General features: G+C 29.6%; 1 protein-coding gene across 1 annotated transcript in view; it reads right to left on the bottom strand.

Moving 5' to 3' along the window:
- The window catches only part of LOC136984393 (two pore calcium channel protein 1-like), a 59,701-nt gene extending 32,675 nt beyond the window's left edge, over positions 1-27,026 (bottom strand). The window contains exons 1-9 of the mRNA XM_067281361.1: positions 26,789-27,026; positions 10,280-10,416; positions 8,736-8,912; positions 6,586-6,699; positions 2,217-2,347; positions 2,059-2,147; positions 1,944-1,978; positions 1,792-1,850; positions 1,615-1,714 (exon numbers count right to left, since the gene is read on the bottom strand). Coding sequence (XP_067137462.1) covers positions 1,615-1,714; positions 1,792-1,850; positions 1,944-1,978; positions 2,059-2,147; positions 2,217-2,347; positions 6,586-6,699; positions 8,736-8,912; positions 10,280-10,416; positions 26,789-26,867 — 921 coding nt within the window. The 5' untranslated portion in view covers positions 26,868-27,026. The remainder of the gene's footprint in view (positions 1-1,614; positions 1,715-1,791; positions 1,851-1,943; positions 1,979-2,058; positions 2,148-2,216; positions 2,348-6,585; positions 6,700-8,735; positions 8,913-10,279; positions 10,417-26,788) is intronic.
- Between the last annotated feature and the right edge of the window lie 311 nt (positions 27,027-27,337).

The raw sequence follows: 27,337 nt of genomic DNA, 5'->3' as shown, positions 1-27,337 counted from the left end.
AGACAATATAGGAACCAATCAGGAAAATTATTATCCATAAGAAAAAAAATGAATCTCTCAATGCAGTAATGTGTGAGATATGCAAATATCTCAATTTACAATTCAGGGAATCATAAAAATTCTTCAAAAAAGGGAAAACACTTATCAAGATAAAACTTTATGAGGGAAACCTCTCAGTTCCAGACAACTATAGTCTTTTTTGATGATATATTTCCCAAAACAGACAAGTTTCCATAGACTATTTGACAAAGTGGGCAAGGGAATACTTTAATATCCCATTATCTGAATATATAGTGTGAAGATATATCCATTGGTGCAAATACAGGCTGTACAAATCCAAGGGAAAAATCTCTCATAAATGAATCATACAAGTGCAGACATTTTCAACAGATACTTAAAAATTGTAAAATTTTGTATGGAAGATTTCCAAAACCATGTTAGAGTGAAACCACCGTGTTGTAGAAGTGCTGTGTTGTATCAGGAATACCTGTATAAAAAATCCAGCAGCAAGTGTTGTTTAAATTTTCCAGCACCATTTAAAACTGTGTAAGACATAATCTGTTATGATATTTTACTAAAAAAACATTATATATAATAAATTATTAGAAAATGACAAAAAACTTAATTTTGAAGGTAGAAATGAGTTTTATAAAAAAAAATTGTAAATACTAATAACAAGTGAAATCTTCATTAAGTCTGACCCTACTCGAGATACGACATATAATCCCACTCCTCAATCTTTAACCACTAAAATTTAATAGCATCAATCCCTTAAACCACAAATTCTCTGCAAAATTTCAGAATTTTCAACAAAAAGCATGAGAATTATTAAGCTTTATAGGTGAACAAAATTGGCCCTCCAACACACACACACAAACAAATAGCCATACATACAGAAAAAATTCCCAAATTTTTTTTCTTTGTTTTGCATTTCTTGACATTTCAAGGTTTTGAGTCCAAAAATGTAAAAATCTTGAAGAGGGTTTTTTTTTACCTCCCACTGATTTTTTCTAACCAATCACAGCAAGAAATCAGCATCCACTAATACTAATACAATATAAGATTTTGATTAAATAAAATTCAAACAATAACAATAAAAATTTAAATACACGAATTTTGATAATGTTCAAAACTTAATGATCTATTTATAAATATAGATCTTTGCATAGTTTCTGTAACAACAGAATTAATAAATTTATAATGCATTTTAAAATTATTAGAAATAGATTTATTTCAAAATTATTTTTCTTCTCTGATAATTATTAATGTTATAAACAATATTTTAGCTATTTTATTAAAGAAAATATTTCAATATAAATTTTATTAATAAAGAATGTATCTGCCAAAAAAAAAATCAAAACTAATTTACATGTTTTATTTATTATGCTAATTCTAAATCAATTAATAAATCATAAAAAATAAGTTTTTATTTGAAAATATTTTTTGAATAACATAAAATAACGTAATAACAACATTAATAAAATAAAATAATATAAAAATAAACATTTAAAAATAACAATAATAAGGAAATAAAACATACTTCAATTGTTTTATTTCAACATTACATTACTAAAAATTAAAAAAAATTTATATTTAAAATTTAAGCAAACTTACCAAATTCATTAAAAAATACAGATTGATAATAAGAAATACAATGAAAAATAATGATGACCATTTAGACTTTGCATAGGCAGGTAACATTACATCTGGAAAACTTTTTTATGATTTGTCCATTTAATTTTTTAAATTAAAACTTAAAATCATAATAAAAATTAAAATAATGTTGCTCACTTTGCTGTTGTCAATAAAATAAACAAATTTACAAAACTTCCTTGCAAAGTTGAAAAGTGCTGGAAAAAATATATTAAAATTAAGATTTATCTTTATTTTCAATTGTAATGTGAAAAATATTTACATATTACAATTGAAAAATATATACTTACAGGATTATCTGGATCTGATGAAAATAAATAAAAACCTAAAAAATAATTTCTGAATTAGTATACCTAAAATATATAAATATATATACACATATATAAATAATTACAAAATTCTTACCTAAAATTGAAAAAATCAGCATGAAAAATAACAATAATGAAAGCATATCTAATATGGGAGGCAATGATTGAAGAATTTGACGAACAACCCTATAAAAACATGTATTTCCTGTTCTAATTATTAATTAAATAAAATTTTAATTATAAATGACAATTTACCTTCTTACACCTTTGCAATAGTGGTTATCTATGAGGAAAATAGGTCTGAGTGCTCTTGTAATTCTAAAATGACTTGTCTGTCGCAACAATACAACTAAAGATTCTACGATCATCGTAACCACAACAACTAACTGAAAAATAATAAGAAAAATTTATTTAATTAGTAATATTTAAAAATTAAAGTTAATTGTTATTTCTCTATTCTGTCTTTCAGTAGCTATGCAAATATATTTTTTTGTTTCTTCAAATGCCAAAAGAAAAAATAAGCAAAAATAATTTGTATAGCTGCAGAATTATGTTAAAGAATGGAGAAATGATAATAACATAACAATCACATTATTTCAAGTTAGATTTTAAATAATAATTTAATCATTTCTGTTAAAACAAAAAATAATTGATTACAATTTATTACACAAAACATCTTATGTAAACAAAACTTTTAGATCTAATGAAATAATAAACAGATAATCAAGAAATATGCAGATTTAGTAAGCAATTTAATATGTAAATAACGTTTAAAATGATATTATTTTAAACTTTAATTACATTTTCATAAAAATTTATCATGTAACTTCTCACCAAAAAACCAACAACGGTGCGTTATCAGATGTAATTACAATTTTTCACAAACGTTTTCGAATAAGTTGTATAAGTTGTCCGTTTTTTCACCTGATGAAGAACTTTTATGTTCGAAAACGTTTGTGAAAAATTGTAATTACATCTGATAACGCACCGTTGTTGGTTTTTTGGTGAGAAGTTACTGTTTATTTAACGCAGTGTGCGATTGATGAGTAAAATTTATCATGTTTATCCTGTATCTATTTTATTCATTAGCATCTTAATTTATTGTTGTTTGTTAATAAATAATTCAAAAATTAAATTTAAAATGAAATAATTTACTACTACTTATCATTTTTTTATGATGATAATTTTGATTACATTATCTATGATAGTAAATAATTAAAAATTAAAAATTGTTTTGATTATATCATAACAATTTTTAATTTTCAATAATTTACTTTCATTCAAAAATCATTAGTTTTGTATTTATCAACACATTAGCAAAATTAAATATAGAATTAGATGAATAAAGCTGGAACTGGAATAACATAAATATCAAAACACCATCCACACATTTCCAGCAGAAAATTTAAGTAGACAAATGTTTTCTGCTCATTTCATAAATCTACATCAGATATATATATATAACTTCTATACTTAACATTCTTTTAACATTCAAAATTGGAATGTTAACTCATTACCTGACATTATTTATAATTTTTTTTTAATATCTTTATATTATTTATAAAATGTAATTTGACACTATCTTTGTTTCTGGATCATAATGGTGAGACTATGTTTTGTCTCCAATAATAATGTGTTATAAAATTCATTTCCTTCATCTTTGTATTGTGAAACTTGCAACAGTATGCATTAATCATGCAATCTGCCTTCTGTTCCTCTGCAAGTATCTGTGGAATTCATAATAAGCATAGTAACATTGTAGTAATTCATATCACATATGATAGTAGTGACACTCATAGGAAATGTGTAGCTCCTGAGGCAGCTGCAAATAGAAATCCATTTATCCCATATGCTTCCATCCTGTCAGTCTGTTGTAAACTGATGACAATTTTTCCAGATGGTTAAAAAATTGCCAAATATACTCAATCTCCCATATGAATAACCTTGTTCTGTCTTGACAACAGCTTCACATTCTAGTTTGAAATCAGTGGTCCTGTTTTTTGGAATTATTATTATTTTGGTCACTTTCTTGCTTTTTAAAAAATTAAGTAAATTAGTCTGATATTACTTCTGTTTTTATGTTTCCTATGTAGGAATTTTTATTAACTTTTGATATAACATAAAAATTTTCACATGTATTTATGAATGTGTTATTTTAACACACCTACTGTAGATAATTTCAGATATATTCAGAGAATCTGCTGAAAGAATGCATTTGTTAAAATTTTGAATGTGTTTTGATAAACATTTTAAAAATTAGGATCAAACTACACTTGAGGAATACAAAAAAGTCATACTTTTTGGATACATATTTATATTTCTCATAAAGTTTATTATCTGGGCAACCAGAAAAATCATGCAGGAAGGGCACCCAGCAAAAATAGCCTAGGGAGAACCCTGTTGATTTTATACACTCATCACATAACTCAGCAAAACATAACCACTCCATTATATCAATTTTGACTAGATACATGATACCATATAGCTTCCATCAATGTGAAAATATCCATTGGTTGGTGTCCTTCTTCACAAAGAAACTAAACTACAGTGGAACCTCGCTTAACTAGCATAATTCGTTCCAGAGTCTTACTCGTAATACAAAACACTCGTTAAGCAAAACAATTTTACCCAAAGAAATTAATGTAAAATACGATAATGCGTTCCACGCCAAAAAAATGCTCAAATGTTTTATGTATAAAGTTTATTCAAAAAAAATTGTACAATATACACTGTTAAGGAGTGTGAATCATCATCATCTTTTCTTCTAGTGTGGAATGAACCATACTGGAATGAGAATTCGATTTGCAGAAAGAAAAAGAAAATCAAATATGTTTGATAAACACTCCAAACAATATGCCAAATTCTTGGGTTATGTAAAGGCTATAATTAAATATTAGAAATTAATTAATTTGACTAGAGGTAGGCAATTATGTTTCCATCTCGTATTAAATTTAATAATTATAAATAGTTAATTTTTAATTCAGATATTTCTAAAATTTAATTTGGAATCGGTCATTAAATTTAATAATCCAAGAATTTGGCATATCATTTGGCATGTTTATTATATTACAGGCTATGGTTGTTGATGTTTATAAGTAATATGTGTGAACACAAGTTTGGAAAAATATGTGACCACAAGCGACACAAAGATGCCAGCGGAACAAGTACTAAACACAGACTGATGGAGAATGCTGCATGCGCACAATTTGGGACTTTCCCTCTCCTCATCACTCATTATAGGAAATATCGCTCATTAAGTGAGGCAAATTTTTACAATTTGTTTTGCTCGTTATGTAAAATACTCGTTGTGCAAGGTGCTTGTTAAGCAAGGTTCCATTGTATTATGTGTTGATCAGACTTAGACATTGTTGTAATTTAAAAACCAATCTTTTACTAATTCTCAAAAATTTTCATTAATCAAAATAATATTCTACAAGAGTTCTTTAGGTTCACACATGTACAGGTACAGTACTTGCTATTTGTCTGCTCCTATGATGTTAACAATATTACTTGACTGCCACATGTGAGATTTCAAAGTTTGTGATTGTTTCGTTGGGACTGTGAAAACAAAAGGAAACACAAAATCTTACCTTAACAATAAAACAGTAGTTTAATATGCCAAAACATAGAAAAGTTCTCATGAGACCCAAGCTATCAGCCACTTCCAGTTAGACAATATTCAACTTTGTGAATGTACATACACCGTCACACAAACTTAAAACTAAGTACAATAAATTTACTGTGGACCTAAACCTAGTAGCTAACAACAGTACAATTAATAATATGCATGACACAACAAATATCATAATTACAAAATTCAAGAGACACAAAAACACTCTTCTTGCCAGCAGGGGCTTAATAATATACTTAGCACCTGTGTACGTCACCTTCCAGAACAATCCTCACTAGACTTCTTCATCTGGACTTGTCCGACAGGTCAATCTTTGCTCACTCCCCTTTGAACAAATTGTTGGGATCTTCTTAAAAAGATCCTCAATGCCTTCTTCATTGAGCTCCTTCCACTTCTACTCTGATCTGTGTCTCAGCCAAAACGTGAAGTTACTTGCTTTACCAGTCTTCCCCAGGCTGCCTTCTTCGTACTCTCCAAACCAGTCTCTTTCAGCAGGAGTCTGCCTCAACTTCATACAACAAAAGAGCTGGTCTGGACAAGTTTACAAGAATTGGATAGAACAACAGATAAAAATGGTTGGTAGAGCAGACAAAAAAAAAACAGTATAGCAAACTACCATACATAAATGCTGCTGCAAATGCACAATCATATTTCTTATAAACTTGTATTGTAAACTTGTAAAAATAAGTAAAAGTTAGCATAGCAACAAAATATTCAAATAGTTTGAAAGTAACCAACATTAAAACTAAAATTATGAAAGAATACAGCATTAATATCACTGATTTACAACTGACTTTTAAAATTAATATATCATAGATAAATATTAAAAATGTTTATTACATAATTTTAATTACTGTGTTTTTATAGTATCAATACTGTTTTGAATATCTGGATTAACAGTATTGATAAAAATATAATCAAATAATGAACATTATTCAAATTCAATTTTCTGTAGTAAAATTATTTAAACAAATTACTAAAATGAAACATTACCTTAATTACTGTTCTGGGATGAGAAAAAAATGGACGGATACTCATCCATCTAACTTTCATTACTAATTCAACAGCCATTATGGAAAGACAAAGCAACTCTAAAGATGCATGTATCTAAAATTTAAAATATTTTTATAAAATATATATAACTTATACGTAATTATAATTTTCCTACAATATTTTTATAAATTACTTCAGGATTATAGTATAATTAAAATAACAATAATAGAAACATATTTATCATAAATTTGAATTTAAAAATTTTCATTAACTGTATTAACTGTTTTTATAAATGATTGAATTCATTGATGTATAAAAAAATGCTTAAAAATGATATACCATATAAGTATATCACTTTTAAGCATCTTTTTATATTTAATCTTTCATATTTGTAACTTTGAAATGGTTGTGGCTGTCCATATTATCCAAGTTTTTGGCCCTATGAGATATCATCAGTCCCACATTACCTCACATAATTGGAGTTCTACTGTATTAGTTTTTTTGCATTGTAGGACACCAAGCAATAAAAAATCTTCAGTAAGAATCTTGATAAGATCTGTATCATATGTACATCAGGGGCCATATTCTGGTCGCCATCTCTGGTCTCTCATCTCTCACAAGCTGGTCGCTGATTGGCTAATCCAAATGATTAGCCAATCAGCTTGTGAGAGAAGAGAGACCAGAGACAGTGACCAGAATATGGCCTCAGGTCTATCAGTAAAAATATACAAGCCAAAAACAGCACTGCCAATAAAACATTAATAGTTTACTTTGTAAAATAGGGATGGCGGAAATACAATAAAAACACGTAAACAGATAATGAAAATCTTCTTTACTCGCCATGTCCAATCACCAGGAACAAACTATTCTCCACAGCAAAGACGACCTTTCTTTAGAGGCTACACCTCTGTGAAGGGATTGTCACCTGTGGACATTTTAGACTGTTTTACATAATTTGACAGAGGCGTAGCCTCTAAAGAAAGGTCGTCTCTGCTGTGGAGAATAGTTTGTTCCTGGTGATTGGACATGGCGAGTAAAGAAGATTTTCATTATCTGTTTACGTGTTTTTTTTTATTAATAGTTTACACAACTGCTACATATAATTTATGACAGTAAAACATCTTTACTAATGCTCTATCACTTGCATCAGTTATGTACAGGTATACATATCAGCTGTTGGAAACAACATATGAAGTGTTCATTATAATAAATTTTTATTATATTAATGTCTATACTAAAGAAGTTCATCGAATTTTGGTTTAGTTCAAAATATTCAGGACAGTGTGCTGGATTTATGGTAAGCAATGCACAGAAATTATTAGGTGCACTGTTCCAGTTTTTTTTTTCTTTTCATTTTTAGCTCTTTCCATCCTGTGGGCAGTAAAAGGATCTTTTTTTTACGTGTCCATTATAAATTTAGCCAGGCCTACAATGGGGATGACCAGGTAGTGTGAGACTGGACTTAACATATCTGAGACCATGAATAGTTCAATCAAATTTGTTTCTAGGCCCCCATAGTAGTAGGTTAATGCCTTAATTGCCTTGGCCATTCAGCTGTCATTCCACTAGGGAATGTATTACCAGTTTAGTAATAATGAAGTAAAAATTTTAAAATTATACCAGAATTTGCCAGTAAATCAATAACATTTTGAAAATTTAGTTTCACCAGTAATAAAAAAAAATTGGTAAATTTTCAACCCCTACATTTCACTAGTTTTCCACTCTCTAGTAAAGATATGCATTTCACACCCACCAGATAAATCGACTCCTAGTTTTGGAGAGATTTTTCAGGCTAAAAAATTGAAAATATAGTTACCATATATGCTAGTCTACTACTAGCATATATGGTAACTATATTTTCAATATTACTTTTAATTTTATAAATGAATATAGAATACAACAGCTATTGAAAAGTTTCATCAGTTTTTCCATTTACTTCCATTTATCAGTTATAATAAAAATTATCACATTGTTTAATTTGATTGCTTATCTGTACATTACTTTGATATTTAATTAATTACATGTAGAACTAATAATTCTTTTTAATAATTATTCGTTTAAAGTAAAAACATTGATAAATAATATTTTATTCTAAACTACAGAGTCATTTAAAATAAAAAGCAGAATATATTAAATTTTTTAAAACTTACTCCTTCTCCTACATTAAAACCTGGAACTGCTGGTTTCTCACACATTGCTAAACCCAATAAAATAATAACTGCTAAAAGATCAAGAATGTAAAACCAATGATTGTGAACCAATAGATAGGCAGGTAAAGCATTTTTACTACGTGGATGGAAATCAAATTTATCATTGTTTTCTCCTTCCTGTTAAGTCAAAAAAACAAAAATGAAATACTTTAATACATATTATAGATTGTAAAACAATCAGGATTTTTTTAATCTTGCAGATTTCTAGTTAATTTTTAAAAATAACAACCTTTAATGTATTTAAATTAACACAGCAACACCAAAAAATCCAGTAAAACATACACTTTTATACACAAATTAACATTCTCAATCATCTTAAATGGTCATAAACAGGTTAAATAAAATTGAACAGTGATCATAATTAGAACAAATTTTTTAAATGAAAAAAAAATTGATATGATTGATTGCAATGTTATGTGTGACAAAATAACTTGAAAAAGCATAGAAAAAATTGATGCATGATATATAGATATTGGTTCAAAAATATTACCCATGCTATGAGGAGATGGAGGAATTTCAGTTAAGATACTTTGTATAAGGATTTCCAAGTGGGGAGATAGTCTCTATGTCCTTGTAATTAATGGCCATCAATTTTCTGACTGCTTATATATTTCCAATTTTTCAAGATGTTTAATATGGGCAAACTTGCAGATTGGATGTAAAATGATAGCTTCATTTAGATTGATCCAAATGACATTCCCCATTGTAAGGGCCACTAGGACAGTGAAAGATAGTCCCCTTTCTTATGGAAAATGTATGTTCCCTAAGATGCAAGTGAAGAGAGCAAAAAATTTGAAATACACAAGATGGCCAGAAGATTGATGGCTGAGGACGTATAGACTATCTACCTGCTTTGAAGTTCTCATAAAAAGTATCTTAATTGAGATTCCTCTGTTCCCTTGTAGCATGAATAATATTTGTGAACCAATACCTATACATCAATACATCAATTTTCCTATGCTTTTTCAAATTCCTTTGTCACACAAAACATTGCAACCAATCATATCAATTTTCTTTTTGTTTAAAAAATTTTTTCTAATTATGATCACTGTTTAATTTACTAAACCTGTTTATGATCATTTAAGATAATTGAAAAAGATTAGTTTGTCCATTTTGCTGGATTTTTGGTGTTGGTGCATGTTAATTTAAACTTCATCCAGTTTTATGAAGTGTTTATTTAATGTATTTATTGAATTTAAACAGACCAGTATTGTATTTAAGGAATTTTGTTAATCAAATTGAAGCATTAAGCTTCAATTTGATTAACAAAATACTTTAAAAAAAATCATTTAAAAATTTCCAAAATTAAAACAATATTTACCTTATATAAAATCCATTCAAGATTGGATTTTATCAAAAACTTTGCTAAACAGAAATCTGATTACACATGAAATATATCTATTTTATTTATAATAACAAATTTAACTAATATATTGTAGAGCTACATATTACAGAATTTTTAAATAAAAAATTTAAATAATTACCTCCAAGTAAATAGCAGATTCATGATAATTCATTTGCCATGTATGGGCTATGGATTCAGTAGAAGTATCATCAACAGCTGATTGTAATTCTGTGTAATTTAAAGAATTATTTTCTTCTTGAGTAAAATGAGATGCATCTGAAATATTTTAAACATTTCTCAGAAAAATTTTTTCTTAAAGTGGCTGGAAAAAGTTATTTGATTATTTACATATACCAATAGTATTCTAAACATAATTTAAAAATTATTTAATAAACACCAAACATTTATCAACTCCCTAGTTTTCTAAAAAATCTACAAACAAATTTTAAAATATCATGTAAAAAATTTTAAAAAATTAGCAGCAATGAAAAAATTAATACTTAATAGTCTAATAATCAATTTATTTGCATTTAAATAATAAAATTTATCATATAAGTAAAACTTATATCTAACAGATAATAATAAAAAAACTTAAATCTCTATAATTTCTTAATTTATAATTTTAATTTGAAAAAACAAATATCAAATGTAAATCTAAAAACAATTCAAACTCATTGTGTGTGGAAGACATTTTAATCAGGGATAACAGCTAATTAAACAAATTTCATTTGTTGGATTGAAAGTATGATTGTGTAAGAATATAATCCAGTTAACAGCATTAAAATATCACATAACTAAAAAATTTAACATGAATTTTTTCTTAAGATTGTTTTATTTAATAAAATAAAACATATTAAAAAATAAAATCTTATACAATAGAATTTAATTTTTATTTCATTTGATTTTTAATTAAGAATTAAACATATTTTATTATTCATTTAAACAGACAAAGTTCAATGTTATCCTCTAATAAATAAAATTACATTATATATTTTTATCTCCTCAATTTAATCTTTATTACATTATGAAATAAAAAAAATTTTTCTAGAGATTATAAAAATGAAATGTTACCAGTTTACTTCTATATTAAGACCAAATATACAAAATTCTAGAATATCTATATTCAATACAATTCAAACATTAATTTTTGTTTTAAAAGATGGTTTGTGATTTCAAAAGATTAATATTTTCATTCATATTTAGTAATCATAGAGTCCTGACTCAACTGATTGAGATAGAGCCCTGTGATTACTAAATGTGAATTTTCACAGGACAATGTGAAGCTTGCCACACCTTTGATTTGAACAGGGTGGCAAAAGACTTGTTTAACATAATAGTTTTCAAAATTTCAAACATTAATTTGAGGTTGGGCTGGAAATGCAAGGCATGATTTTGCATGAAGGGGCAAAATTCTTAGGGCTGGCCTTGACTAATCAAATATTAAAAATTGAACTAATATTTAATATCAAACATAAATTACTTAAAAGTGATATCAAATAACTTAATCATTATGAGATATATATTTGTTGAATATTTGAACTATATTTTTTACAATTTTTTTGTTATCTTAGTGATATACTAAGAACACATTTAAAGAGATGTTATTCATATAGAATAATTTATGTAAAATATTTATAATTTGGCAGCTTTGGTTTCTTCAATTATAAATTCAATTTTAATCTGAATTTAAATAGTAAAATAATTTCATTAATTCATTTTTTTCTTTAATTCTTTGACACTTCGTTTACTTAACTCAACCTCGAACGACCCCTTTACCTATAAAATTTCCGCCTACAGGGCCCTGATCCATAGGGCCTATACCCATTGCTCTAACACTAATGACGCACTTCGTGAAATCCAGCACATCAAACGCATCGCCGTAGCCCACGGTTACAACGGTAAATTTATAGATGTGCTGGCCCAGAGAATGCATGATCTCGTTGTTAACAAAGCTGTTAGTTCCAGTCCTCGTAACCTGCGAAGTAAGCAATTTGTTGTTGATTTCGACCCTAGGTTGAGCCAAGCGTATAAAATCTTATCCAAAAAAGCCAAAGTTGGTCTTACGTACAAGCGCAGCCCTACGATTTATAAGCTTCTAGCAAATAACAAGGATAAATGCAGCGAAGCCAGGATTCCAGGGGTTTACTCTGTTCCGCTGGTGGACAATAGAGTTAAGCTAAGCAATAAATTAACCTACATAGGCTCAACCAACAGATCGCTTACCAAAAGGATAGCTGAGCATAGGCACGACGCGCGCAACAAAAAATTTAATTCCACCCTAGCCCAGTTCGCAAGCGAACCCAGTATAACGGCCGAATGGAAAGATGCTAGGATTACCGTTCCTATTCTTGACTCTAGCAAACTTAGAACAATCGAAGCTATAGAAATCTTTACTGAGTCCCTCAAAGGAAACTGCATTAACAGCAGGGATGCAGATTCACTCTCCCCTGCCTGGCGGTCACTCCTCGATAACCCCCTTAATTAAATAGGCCGGTCCACCCTCTCCTTGTCCGTTTCGTTCTCTCGTGCATTTTCTAAATTTATCAGGTTTCTTTTTTCCTTTTTCTTTCTATTTCCTTTTTTCCGCCTTTCACAATTCGCATATCTTCGACAATAGTTCACGCAGCTTGGCTAATCTTAAAATATTTTCCAAGGTCAATTTCGTTTAAACCTTCTCTGCTATGACGTCACTTGTAAGAGGAAACCCCTCATAAACAATGACGTCACGTAAAAATTTGCTATCCGACTTTCCAACCGTCCTCAGTGCACCTGAAGAAGGCCTTTTAAAACGGCCGAAAACGTTTGTGCTCATTAATTTGTTTGCTAGAAACAGTGTGTGTAAGGTTTTTTTGTGCCTACAATATCCATTATGTAATTGACACAGTATATTTATGTCAAATAATACAAAGGCTTTGTCAAGGAAAAGAGGGTAACAACCAATGTGACATCATTTGTGAGGAAAGCTTTGTCATAATGTGACTATGAATGACAAGGGAGGAGGGGGTTAAAATATGGAATTTTAGCATGACATCATTTATAAATGGTCCAAAATTAATATAATACAGTATATAATTCTTGATATTGCAAAACATAAATCAGATTTTTATAGTTTACTCATTCATTATTATAGAATCTAATCTTATTTAATTAGATAGAATACAGTTGGCCTATAACTTATAATTTTTTAATAACAAGCCAATATATATATATATATATATACACTATATATATATATACACCATATGTTTCAATCTTGCATAATTAATTTTAATCTAATCTAATTAACACATAATTACAACAAATTATAAGTTTAAAAGCAAAATACAGTATAATTTGTCTTTTTTTATATAAAATTATTGTTAAATATATGAATATCCTTATGTGAATTATAAAAAAATATATAATTGTATAATGCTTTATACTGTTCACATATGAATTTATTAGTAAAAATATAATAAACTTTACAAATAAGTAAAAATTCTATTGTTTTCATTTATTATTTATTTATACAGATTTATTTATTTATTTAATCATAGGAAAAATAACACAATAAACAGTAAACATGAGAATGAATTTCACACAACAAATTCATAGGAAAATATATTGATAGAGTTTAACAAATAAGTATAATTATAAAATAGATTTTTAATTTTAAGTTTATATTATTATTATGTTGGGTTAAGTTAGATATACTCGGTTAACACCGGTGGCTAAGTACTATGCCGGACCAAAGTCAAGGCATAGTAACCAAAACAGAAATTAAAGAAGTGTATCAGTGTGTGTGTCTGTATTCAGGAATTTTCTCACAATATGACATGTATTCAATATAGTGGCCTTCTGTAGAGTGATGTATGTGTTTCTATTCAATTCTAATGTGCCCAGGCTTTTGTGTAGTGTGTGTGGTATGACACCTGTAGAGGAGAGAACAACAGGTACAATAAGCACCCTATCCATCCTCCACAGATGCCTTATTTCCTGGGCGAGTTCTGTGTACTTGCTAATTTTTTCAGTGCATGCGTTTTGTATATTGTGAGTGTTTGGAATGGATATGTCTATAATGTATGTGATTTTATTGTGTTTGTCAGTGAGTGTGATGTCTGGTCTGTTGTGGTAAATTGTTTTATCTGTGATTATGGCTCTGTCGTAGTACATTTTGTGCGTGTTGTTTTCCAATACTGTCTGTGGAATGTATTTGTAGTATGGTTCGTGGATGTCTGCTAATTTGTGTTTCTTTGCAAGCTCTTGGTGTATTATATTTGCTACTTGGTTATGTCTGTGTAAATAATCTGTCTGTGCCAAGAGCTTGCAACCAGAGGTGATGTGTTGTATAGTTTCTGGCATGATGTGACATTTTCTGCATGTGTCATTTGTGAGTGTTGCATCTTTGAGTATGTGTTTTCTGTAGTTTTTAGTATTTATGACCTGATCCTGTATGGCAATCATGAATCCTTCCGTCTCCCCAAAGAGGCATCCCCGAGCTAACCAGCTGTTTGACGCAGTTTTGTCAACAAAATCCTGGGCCAGATCGTAAGGATGCCTGCCATGGAGTGCCTTTCGAGCCCACGATTGCTTAATGGTGTCTATGCTTTTTATATGTTGTGTTGTGTCCATATGATGTGAGTGTAAGTTTAATGGTGTGTTATTCGAGTCTGCTAGAGTTACTGCTTTATGTAATTGTGATGTTTCTTGTTTTTTGTAGAAAAACTCTCGCAGTGACTGTATTTGTTTGTAGTGAAGGTTAACTATGTCAATCAGGCCACGTCCGCCATCTTTACGTGGAAGGGTTAATCTTTCTGTGGCGGATTTAGGATGATGTTGTTTATGCTTAGTAAGTGTTGTTCTTGTTTTCCTTTGGAGTTGCTCAAGATCAGTGTGAGTCCAATGTATAACTCCAAAAGAATATGTGAGTACTGGGATGACATATGTGTTTATTGCTTTAACTGTGTGTTTTGCATTTAATTGTGTTCTGAGAATAGCATTTAACCTACTTTGGTAATCTTTAATTAATCTTTGCTTTATTTGTGTATGTTCTGTTAGTTTGGCCTGTTGGAATCCTAAATACTTGTAGAACTCGCCCTCTTCCATGGATTCAATAATGTCTCCATTTCCAAGTGCAAAATCTTCTTTCTTCAGGATTCCTTTTTCTATGTGAAGTGTTTTGCATTTATCTAGGCCAAATTCCATTTGTATGTCCTTGGTGTATGAATGTGTGATTTGTAGGAGTTGATGAAGTTGTTTTTGTGTGGATGCATAAAGTTTTATGTCATCCATGTACATGAGATGTGACAGTGTAAACTGTGTTGTTTTTTCGTGTCTGATATTGTAACCATATTGCGTGTTGTTTAACATGTTGGATAATGGGTTCAGGGCTAAGCAGAACCAGAGAGGACTCAAGGAATCTCCTTGAAATATTCCTCGCCTAATAAAAATTTGGTTTGTTTGTATGGAAGTGTTACTAACCCTGAGATGTAGTGTTGTTCTCCAGTGCTGCATAGTGTTTTGAAAGAATGCAATGAGTGATGGATGTATTTTGTACATGTGTAGGATATGTAGCAGCCAACTGTGTGGAACACTGTCGAATGCTTTTCTGTAGTCTATATATGCCATGTGTATGTTTCTGTGTTGTCTGTGTGCTTGCCGTAGAATGACTGAATCTATGAGTAACTGTTCTTTGCATCCCCTGTGGTTTCTACGGCAACCTTTTTGTTGTTCTGTTAGAATGTCGTGTTCTTCAACATGTTTGTATATTTTGTTTGCGATACAGGATGTCAATAATTTGTAGAGTGTTGGAAGACATGTAATTGGTCTGTATTGTGTGGGGTCTGTGGTATTGTTGTTTTTAGGTTTCATGTAGGTGATGCCCTGAGTAAGAAAATTTGGCATGTCTTGTGGATTGATGATGATGTGTGTTAGATGTTTAGCTAGTTCCTGGTGCAGTGATGTAAACTTTTTGTACCAGAAATTGTGAATGTTGTCTACACCAGGTGTCTTCCAGTTGTGTGTTCTGTTAACAGTGTATTGGAAATCATGTATGTTTATTTCAACACTGGGCATAGTTGGTATGTTGTGCAAGTTTCTGTTCTCCTCCTCGATCCAGCCTGCATCAGCATTGTGCGTGACAGCACTGGACCAAAGAGAAGACCAATATGTTGTGAGTTCTTCTTCTGTTGGTGTGCCACTGTGCTGTGTAACAGTGTTTGCTTTGTTATTGATTTGTCTGTAAAAGAGTTTTTCATTGTTTGTAAATAATTTATTTTGTTGTTTTCGTAGTGTACATGTTTTGTATCGTTTGAGTCTACATGCTTTGGCAGCAAGTTTTTGTTTTAGTGTATCAATGTATTCTGTAATGTGTGTGTTGTGATGTTCATGTTTTGTGTGTGTTTTTATTTTCTTGAAAATGTTTTTGAGCTGTTTCCTTAATTTGGGTGTTATGTTGTTTTTAGTGTATTGTGTCAGCTTGCCTAATTGCTGTCTAATGTCATTTATTTGTATTTCTATTCTTCTCTGCCAGGCAGGCTTGTGATAGAATTTTGTTTTCTGTGTGTTTGTCTGTGATTGTACTTTCAGCCCATGGTGTGTCACTACTGTGACTGCCCCAGCATAAACTAATGTATGAATGTCTGCGAGTGTAGAAATTGAATGAATGTAGTGTGGTAGTAAGTGAGTGTTTACGTAATTTAGTGTTTTTCCTACTTCCTTTGACGTGTTGATTTTTGGTATTCGTGGTCGTTGTGTGGGATCTGTGCCTGTATATTTAGTGAGTGTTTCCTGAAATATATGTGAGAGTGTATTAACTAAATCCATGTCTATGTTATCAGTGATGGATGAGGAAATGTCTGTAGTATCATTAGTGGTAATTGTTGTATGTGTGTTATTATCAATGCTTGTTGCTGGATTATCCTGACAGGTTACATGATCTTCATTAATGTTAGATGTTTCTGTCTGTTGATGTATTTGATCAGCAACCTGTTGTTTGATAAGTTCAAGTGTTGTTTGTGGAATAAGGTTGTTGTGTATAATTGTTCTTTTTTGATCAACAACCCTTTGTTCGGTGACAGTGAGGTGAGGATACTGTTGTGTGAATCTATGGTGTAGTTGTTGTCTGTATGCTGTCATGTTTGTTTCGAGTTTTGTGATGGTGTAGTAACTACGGATGATAAACTTGTTCATTTCTACTGTCCATTTCATCCGTTGGCGTGGTTTTCCAGTCTTTGTGGTCTGTGGATGCATTGCCACAGAAACACCAAGGCTGGGTTTGTTCCTCACATCTGTTGAGGGCATTGCAGTAGCCATGCTTGGGCCGGTGCTGCTTTCGCCACCGGTAACCAGGGGAGACTGTGGCCTATTTTTCGAACGTGAGCCTCTGCCTAACTCACGAACGCGGACCTTGTTAACCCGGGCGACGTCCGAGCCGGTATCACACTTTGATCTAGTTATTACCATGATGAATATCTCCACAGAATGTGGGCATGGTCACTCTTAGCTTCATTTCTCCCCATAGACCTTACTGGCATGGGTGTCCCTACCAGGAGCTTATGCTCCAGCCTGCGTTGCCCTATGGATCAGTAAAATTACTGGGCTCTCCCACCACGACCAGGTGGTGACCACGGGAGAGTTATTATTATTATTATTATTATTATTATTAACAGTCTTTTAATAATAATAAAATTCTCTTAAAATAAACATTATTTCATTAAATTTAAATATTTTTAAAACAGTTTTTAAAATTTCATCTTCTGAATTCAATTAAATTATAAATCTAGAATACACTTTAAAATTATGATTTTAAACATATACCCACTAGTATAACCCTTTTAAGATTATATTTACATAGATAAAAACCCTCTTAATACATTAGAGATCAAAATAAACAACTGAAGTGCCTTTGACCAGTGTGCTTCTTCTATCAGTAAATCGCAAACATTTTCGAACCTTGTCGGGTTCTTCCTCAGGCATAACGGAATTCTGTGTTCTAAAAATTTAAATATCCCATTGAAGTTGACCATTGATTTAGAAAAAAATACATTCTGGAACACTGTCGCGTGTAGTTGATGTCGTCATATTAGACTTGCGCATTGAGAGTATAGTGCTACTTCAAGGATTTGTTAAGAAAGGCTTCCCAAGCTGATGATAAGTTGATTTCCTTTTTAAAATTGATACAGTGTGTATTGCTGTGGGTGTTGAGTAATATGCATACAGCCTCGAGCCATTTGAGGTTATCTTGTCGAAACATGGAGTGAATAATTATTTTCACTCCACGTTTCCAGTGTTTATCCTTTATACTTTCTATTAGAGATCTTTTACATATGTATTTCTATATATATTTATTATAGTACATATTTATGTATAAAAGATATCAAAACTCAGTTTTGTTATGAGGAGATATATCCACATTTCTTTGTAAAAAGGGCTGGCAAAATTACAATTTAATAAAGTAAAATTACATTACAGATGGATACTAGTCCTATCTATGACAAGCAGTGAAGATAGGACTAGTATCAATCTGTAATGTAATTTTACTTTATTAGATATATCCACAGTTTAAAACATTCATACAGCACTAAACAATGGATCAAAAAAATAGCAACCTTACATTTTGGAACACAATTTATACAATCAATTATTTTATGAGACATCATCACAATGCCAGGCTGCAATTTTTAATCATACAGTATTTTTAATTTACTTTAATTTGAAATATGTTCTCCACCTCAAATTAGTAGTGTCTTGCCCCTGTACATCATACTTTTTCTGATAACAATAGAGTCTTGCTGGTCAACTATCTATTCCTGTATCTTCCATTATTTTTTGTATTTGAATTTATTTATTCTATTTTAGAACACTGTTATTTTCTTATTTAACCTGAAGATGGCCTATGGAATAGGCTGAAAACATTAGTTTACATTTAAATAAATTATCTCAGCAATTTAAGGTATAGTTGGGTATCATCTATCTTAACTCTTTTTAGGGGAAAATTTTTTAATTGAAATAACGTGACTTCCAGTGAAAATTGGAGGTTCATATATAGTTAATTGGGACCTCCTGCCCCTAAGCTTTCCATATTTGGTCCCAATTACAACTACCTAACTCCGTTCTGGAGATTAAGGAAGGACAGATAGACAGACAAAAGATGGACGACAATGGAATTTATAGGTTTACAGTTTTTTCAAATTGCAGCCCAATTAGTTCGCTAGTTCTCTATTACCTAGTTGTTTACTGTTAAGGCTAAATTGTGGATTCCTCATATTCTAAATCATCCATCTAAGCACAATTTAAATTGACTATTTGAAGTTTGCATGTATCAGTATTTCAACTACTGTCAACTGACTTTCTAAAATTCTCCTTCACTCTATGAAAACTATTACAAGGGTCAACAACTCACAATTTTGAGTCTCTAACTAATAAGAATAACAAACTGTAAGTTGATTTGATCCAAAGCTAGGCTTTTCATTTTGTTTTCCATCAAACTCTCCAAACTGAATTTTTTGAACTCTATTCTCAAATTTAATTGTGTCAACAGGTTTATTCCAAAATATAAAATTTTAAAAATTACCATCATTCATAAATAAAATTAATTTAAAACAATGGAGTCAGATTTCTATATCAATTACGTAATTGTATTGTAAAAATACATGAAAATTAAAATTTTCATTCTGTTCCGACTTATTGAAAACAAAAACCTTAAACTTTAAAGCATTATAAAATTAATGCAGTAAAAGTAAAAAATATAAAAGGAAAGCAAATCCAAATTCAGAAAATTAGAGGTATTATTGGCTTAATTAAAAGTATTTTTCTGCATTTGGATTTGCTTTCCTTTTATATTTTTTACTTTTACTGCATTAATTTTATAATGCTTTAAAGTTTAAGGTTTTTATCCTCAATATGTCGGAACAGAATGTACATTTTAATTTTTGTGTATTTTTACAATACAATTACGTCATTTACCATCATTCAATTTTGCATATGATTAGCATCAGAATTTTTGTTACTTTAATCATCATATTATTATATTCCTGAGATATTTTATTTATAATTGAGTGTAATATCTTTATTTAGTATTTTATATACACTCAAATTCTCTATAGCAATATTTAAAATAACAAGAAAAAATACTGTTGTAGAAAGACTTATTGCTATAATGAGAATTTTTAATAAAGCATCCTTTTGCTCAATTAATATTACTGAATTGCAAATAGGATTATTTCTACAAAGATAGAACAGAAAAATGTAGTATTATTAATCTCATCTAGTACAAGTTTTAGGAGATTTTATTGCATATTATTTCTAGAGTACAGTGACATTCCATTAACCCAGCATCGTCAGGACCAATGTGGTGTCAGGTTATCAAATATGCCACCTTATCAAACAGTACATTTTTCCTGTTTTTTTTCTATTCCTTGGACACAATTTTACAAATCTTCACATGTAAAACTGTACAAATCCACCTTTTATAATAGTTTAGCATTTCATTTCAATTTTTCCTGGCTATTCCTACCCTTGATTTGCTTGAAACAAGAATACTCTATTCTTACTTTGTGCTTTGTTCACTTTTATTGTGTATAAATATAGACAAATTAATTATTATTGAAGTACATAAACAGTAATGTACTGTAGCTGTCTTTGTGATAATTATTTGTTTCCAAATGTGGTAAATATTTTTCCTTCTCATACCAAACTTATGAACTAATGTCTTTGGAAAAGTCTTTAGAAAAATCATGCATGAGCTAACCGGTTTTACCTAGCACAGTATCCGCATTATTATCATTCTAGAGAAAGGAAAATATTACATATTTTACAAATACAGTAAAAAAAAAATGTATTGCTAAACAGAGATTTATCATAGTAGAGTATATTGTTCAATTGGGAAAAGTTTTACATTAACTTAATAAAAATAGTTTCCTATGCAATTCATACAATATTATCATTATAGAGGAATTTGTTGTTATAATGAAAATTTTTATATAGAGATTTTATCGTATGTTTTGCTTTGAAGAAACTTTTTAGTCTTCTAATTTATTTATTTCTTTATTGTTGTATGCTTACTTTTATGATGATGATGATAAAAAAAATCATAATTTTTGCAATATAAATTACTTCATTTATCACTAATAAGTGGAAAAAAACTTCTATCAAAAAATAAACTTTAATATCTTTATGTAGTGTGTACAACAATCATGACTGAAGTGGTAAGTAAATTAACTATTTTTGGAACAGTTCAAATGAATATGATAGTTCTGATAGCACATCTAAAAATTCAGATAAAAATCGTGATGATAATATTTTTCAATAAAATATGTAGGTTGAGATCCAAATAGCTGAATAATACTAAATTTTAAAAAATTCCTATTTTAAATGAATCAATCAGTTCAAGCAAGTAGAAATTTTCAGGTCATAGGATTAACTCATGTAGATCTCCTTGGCACTCAATGTATTTAAGATCTATAAATGCTGAAAAACTTACAACAAAAACATTGATTTATATTTATATGTAAAAATAAAAATACAAACTACAGTTTTTCATATTATTTTTCTTATCTAGAAAGAATTTTATTAATATACTCAAAATGTAAAGCAAAAGAAAACAAATAAAATTCACTTAAATGACATTTTAAATTCTAAAAAGTATTAATACATCAATCAAATTTTAGGCAACATACTGTGACTATGTATAACCACATGATATTAAATCTTAAAAGTACTAACAATATCAATAAGAAGAAATTTTGAAAATTTTTCAAATATTCATTAGATATTAGTAATTAATTTACATATACTGTAACATTAAAAAAATTGTTTTTCAAAAATTACATTTATACTAAAAATAAACAGTTCTCAAATTTTCCTCATGTAAACTATTTGACACTGTTTTTAAAATGTTCCCATTTACATGGTCTAAAACAGTACACAGATTTATTATAACACAACAACAACAAATTTGAACTTTAATTTCTGCACTAGTGAGTAACACTCTGGCACTCCACAAGCAAGCAACATTCAGGCACCTGACAATTAATTTAATAATCACAACACTGGTTCTTGACAGCCACATAGCTACACACTCTGGTCAACACTGACCCAACACACCAAAGGAAATGCACAATTTCTTCCTCTCTAGGCGGGAAGATCTCACCCCACATTCTTAAGTCTACAGTTACATAACACACCTGACACGTGTGACAGAGCTGTGGACTGTGCTGTACATCAACACTAGATAACATAAACACACCTGACATGTGCTACAATTTTGTTTAATCATATATTGACCTTAACAGACAAATATTTTTTAGAAAAAATTTATTTATCCTTCACTTGATTAACATTGATTTAGAAATTAGACTGATTTGTTGATAACATTAATTTAAAAATAAACAACAAACACAAAAACTACATTACAGAGGGGGGAAAACAATGTTAACAATCATAAAAAAAAGAAAAAATTTACTTTTTTGAAAATATAAAATTCTATTTAAATAAACAAGTAATTTAAAATATATGCTCTCCACCTCAAATTAGTACTGTAGTGTCTTGCCCCTGTACACCATACTTCTCCTTTAACAATAAAGTCATGTTGGTTATCTATTAACTGCTTTCAGGGGAATGTTTTGAATTGAAATAATGCGACTTTCAGTTTGCATCGGAGGTTTGTTTATAGTTAATCAGGGCCTCCTGCCCCTAAGGTTTTCATATCTGGTCTCATCTTTCATCTATCTAACTCCATTCTTGAGATTAAGGAAACACAGACAGACAGTGGATAAACAACAGAAGGAATTTATAGGTCTATAATTTTTTCAAATTGCAGCCCAATTACAGTGTGATGTAATCACAGACATTACCTCTTAACTTTCTGCTTAACATTTTTTGGTAGAATATCTTTTTGTTTTTAATATTCAACTTCATACAGTAAACACATCTCTCAATATGGTTTTTCATTGATGTTTTTATAAGAAAAGTTTGTATTTATGTTTCAAAAACTTTACACAATGTCTTTAACAAAGCAATATTCAGGAAAGATCTCAAGTTACATGCCAAATACAATTGATTAAAATATTAAAATTATATATAAATGCTTTGAATAGTAGTCTGAGTGTCAAGAAATAAAATATGCATTTTAACTATCACTGGTGCTAGAAAATGTATCATGGCATAATATCATATCAAGTGGTATATAGTAGTATATCATAGAAGGTATTGGTATGGATATTATGCCATAGGAAATATTAGATATCAACAGTGTATCTACCCCTATTTCTGTCATAGGAGTAAACACACTTTTGTGATTCATTATCAGTAGTCAATTCTCCAATTTATAGAATTGTCAGAGACATTGTTGAGAATGTATTGTAATTTTTTCTATGGGATTTTCATTCTAAATATTTGTCTGAATTTTTTAAAAACAAATCTTTTCAGTGCAATGTATTATTTGCCATGCTACACTTTAGTTGATCGTTTCTGTTACTAGTTTCTGTAAATTTTAGGTTTAAAAAATGCTACACTTTATAAACATTACATTTATAGTATAGCAATCCATAGCATGTAGATTGTACAGTTTATGTTACACATGTTTGTACACATGCACATAAAACAAATGTTTGTTTTAAAACTATATTAAAATATTTGATAATTAAAAAGTGATGTATTAAGCATTTTATATCCTAATATATTTGTTTGAAATTTATATATAAAAACTGTAGTTGAGTTTCAATTACTGAATATCTCGGCAGATAAGACGACGGTATAAATTTCCGTCGAAGTTTTATAGTTTTAGCATATATCTGTCCTATAAGACGACCCCCAAACTATCAATGGCCTATGAATTTAGTTTAGATCAGCGATCATCATCTGGATAATATACACTGTATAATGTATACAGAATTATGTCCTATTTGTAATTTTTAGAAAGAACATCAAATTTTATTTTCTTGCATCTGGCAGCACTGCCTTGCAATTGTTTGCAAACATTCACACTGATTCAGGTAATGACTTTGACTATTCACAAAAACATCAGAAAATTTACATACTGTACTTAAGTACTAATAGTTCACGAAAATTATGCATGAAAATCTGATAGTACGTACATGCTCGAATGAAAAATGTCAAATGAGATATCTTCCGCACTTAAAAGCTTTATCACATTTATTGAACTGTTGTACGGGGATTTCCCTAATTTCAAATTAGATAAAGTTCGCTTTTAATGGTTTTTATTACATTTCATGTTGTACGAGGGTTTTACCCAATTCTCAAACCGTGTTAGAGTGAATCTGTGCTGTGAAAACACCGTCTTATATGGAGATGTTCCCAATTCTTAAACCGCGTTAGAGTGAATCCGTGCTATAGAAGTGCCTTGTTATACAGGGGTTACCTCTATATATATTCAGGGTTGACCAGAGAAATAGCAGAGCAAGGTTGTCGTACCAGGCCTTTTAATAAAAAAAAATAGCAGTTTTAAACAAAAAAAAATATTTTAGTGGTAAACATACCATCTGTTAAATAGATTAGTGAAAGTTAGTTAACTTAGCAAATAATGAAATGATCAATTTTTAAATTTCACAAGAGTTAGATCATGCAGGATTGCAGGGTCTTATGCAGTTGCACCATTTGCACCACCCACCGGCCGGCCCTGTATATATTAACTGAATAGCTGCTTTTCTTATTAAGCAACATCTCAACTTTTAACATTTAAATTCAGAAAGGAAAAGCTAAAAAAAAAATCAGAAGGAAAAACCAAAAGAAGCCAAAATCAGATAAAATATATATTTAGCTCTGGATGAAATCTTAACTCATTACTTTTAATAACATATTCCAAAAACTAAACCTTTAGAATTAATTTAAGTTCATTAGCACTGTCCATTGTTAATTTTTATAAATGATTACAAAATTAAATAAAAACTTTCATTTAAAATATTTAATAAATTCAGTTGTGTTATATTAATCTAATTCATTATAATTTGTATAAATATATTCACATGAACTATATATATATGTAAGTATAGATTACATAATGAAAAACACTTGTGTTCTTTATGGAGTTATCTAATCAACAGTTTATAAATTACTGTATATAATACACGATTGTGTTAATTTCATTTATACATATCTAAAACCACGTATTATGATTTTAGATATGTTTCAATCAAAACATATTTAAAGATTTAAGTGCTTTCAAAATAATATATCCTAATTAAATTTTCACTAAATATTTTCTAACATTCAATAAAAATTTAATTAGGAAGTATTGCACAATTATCATATTGGTTTTTGCATAAAATATAAATTAAACATTTTTTTCAATTATTTCTGAACACTGTTTGATATTATAGTACATTTCACTAAATAAAGAGAAATATGTGAAACTGTATTAATCTGATGCCACGTTATGGCATTATTCCTTGTGAATCAGATTATAAATTTGATCTATATGTTCACATTTATTGATTTTTATGTTGATACAAAATTTGAAATGATACACTGAACAAACTTAGGGTGTACTATAGATTACTACCTATGGAATTTTGGGACTTTGAGTATATATTTGAACTCAGAGGACCGAGACGAGTTCAACGGTACCCTACTTTTGGGCCGGAGGCAAAAAATAAGAAAGTTATCATACTTTTTTCGGCAATTGCATGATGATCGAGAGTTGCGTCAAGCTCTCCACTAAGCCTATCGTGTGTTTAACAGGCAGTCCGGCACTCGGCCATATATACCTTCAACAAAGGCAGATGTTGATCCCACGAGCACACTGATTGTCTACAGTTCGAGTTAAGTCCTTTTTGCACACCCTTGCACTCATCGACCTCGGAAGCTCCCAAGTTTCGCTATCGCTCATGGTCAGCTAGTACTACGAGCCGACCACGCTATCGCAATTGGGAGTTGCGATACTTGAACAAAAGAAAAAAAAGGAAGTGGCATTCGACTGTTTGTGCAATTTTCTTGCCTTTCAGAGTGCTTTTTTTAATTTGTTTGCAGACTTTACCCGTGAGATGGCAACACTAGCAACTACAGTGTCGTCTGCATGAAAGCATTAAAAAAGTATGATAACTTAAAAACTATGATAACTTTCTTATTTTTCGTCTTCGATCCAAAAGTAAGGTATTGTTGAACTCGTCTCAGTCCCTTCAGTTCAGATATATACTCAAAGTCCCGAAATTCCATAGGTGGTAATCTATAGTATTCCTCAAATTTATATAAAAAATAATAACATTGGTACCGACAAATTATATCACCTTTTCAAAAACTTTATTTAGGCATTCTACGTTTTAAATTAAATAATTATTTTTAATGTATATCTGCATTAAATACATTCATTAATGTTAAGACTATGACAATAATATTCTCATATTTTAAAAATATAAATAATGTCCTCATTTTGAATTAAGGATTAATCTATATATGTATATGTTTAATTTGATGCTGTAGTTCAATTACCTAGTTGTATTTAGAATTATTAAATGTTTGAATGGAAATTTTATAACAATAATATTTTGAAACTGTGTTAGAAACATTAAAAGTTGATTAAAATTGAGGAAATTGTGAAATTTTTCCTACAAGCAATCATCTTTTGACAACATTATAAAATCATTTAACAGTAGCCATCATCAAAGCTGTTATATAACTATAAGAAATGAATTATGTGAAAGAAAATACTTACTGCATGTATGTGAAAAGGGAATATCTAAATTTGATTCCACGTTTGGATAACAATCTCCATCAGCAGGTTCTCCATTCATGTTCTATTAATTTTATATCTATGTACCTTACGATTGTCAGAATTAGATTACAAATTTAGTTTGCGAATAATATAAAAATTAACATTAAATAATTGATTTACGTGACCATTTCAGCATCTCCTCCCTCCGAAGAGTCAGAATTAAACCCACTTTGTTGTTATCGCGTTTAAAGCGACATCTTACGTTTGGTAAACATTGTCAAATTCATGACCTTTTTAATGGATTTTCAAATTTAAAGAAAAAAAAATGTTAAAATGTTTATTATTTAATTAGATTCGTACATAATAAATTATTTATTTATTGTGTTAGAGAATGGAAAATGTCTAATAAAAATATTTTATAAGAATTTAAGATAAATTATAAATTAATACGTTGGATTTCGTACGGGTGCGTTTATTAAACACGAAATCACTTAATTAAACTTATATCTATTATATAATTTTACTTTTATATACGAAAAAGAAAGTTAT

Source organism: Centruroides vittatus, unplaced genomic scaffold, assembly GCF_030686945.1.
Source record: "Centruroides vittatus isolate TY-2023 unplaced genomic scaffold, ASM3068694v2 contig_918, whole genome shotgun sequence".
NCBI lineage: Eukaryota > Metazoa > Arthropoda > Arachnida > Scorpiones > Buthidae > Centruroides > Centruroides vittatus.
Note: the sequence above shows the minus strand (reverse complement) of the source record. Positions and strands in the feature narration are given on the sequence as shown.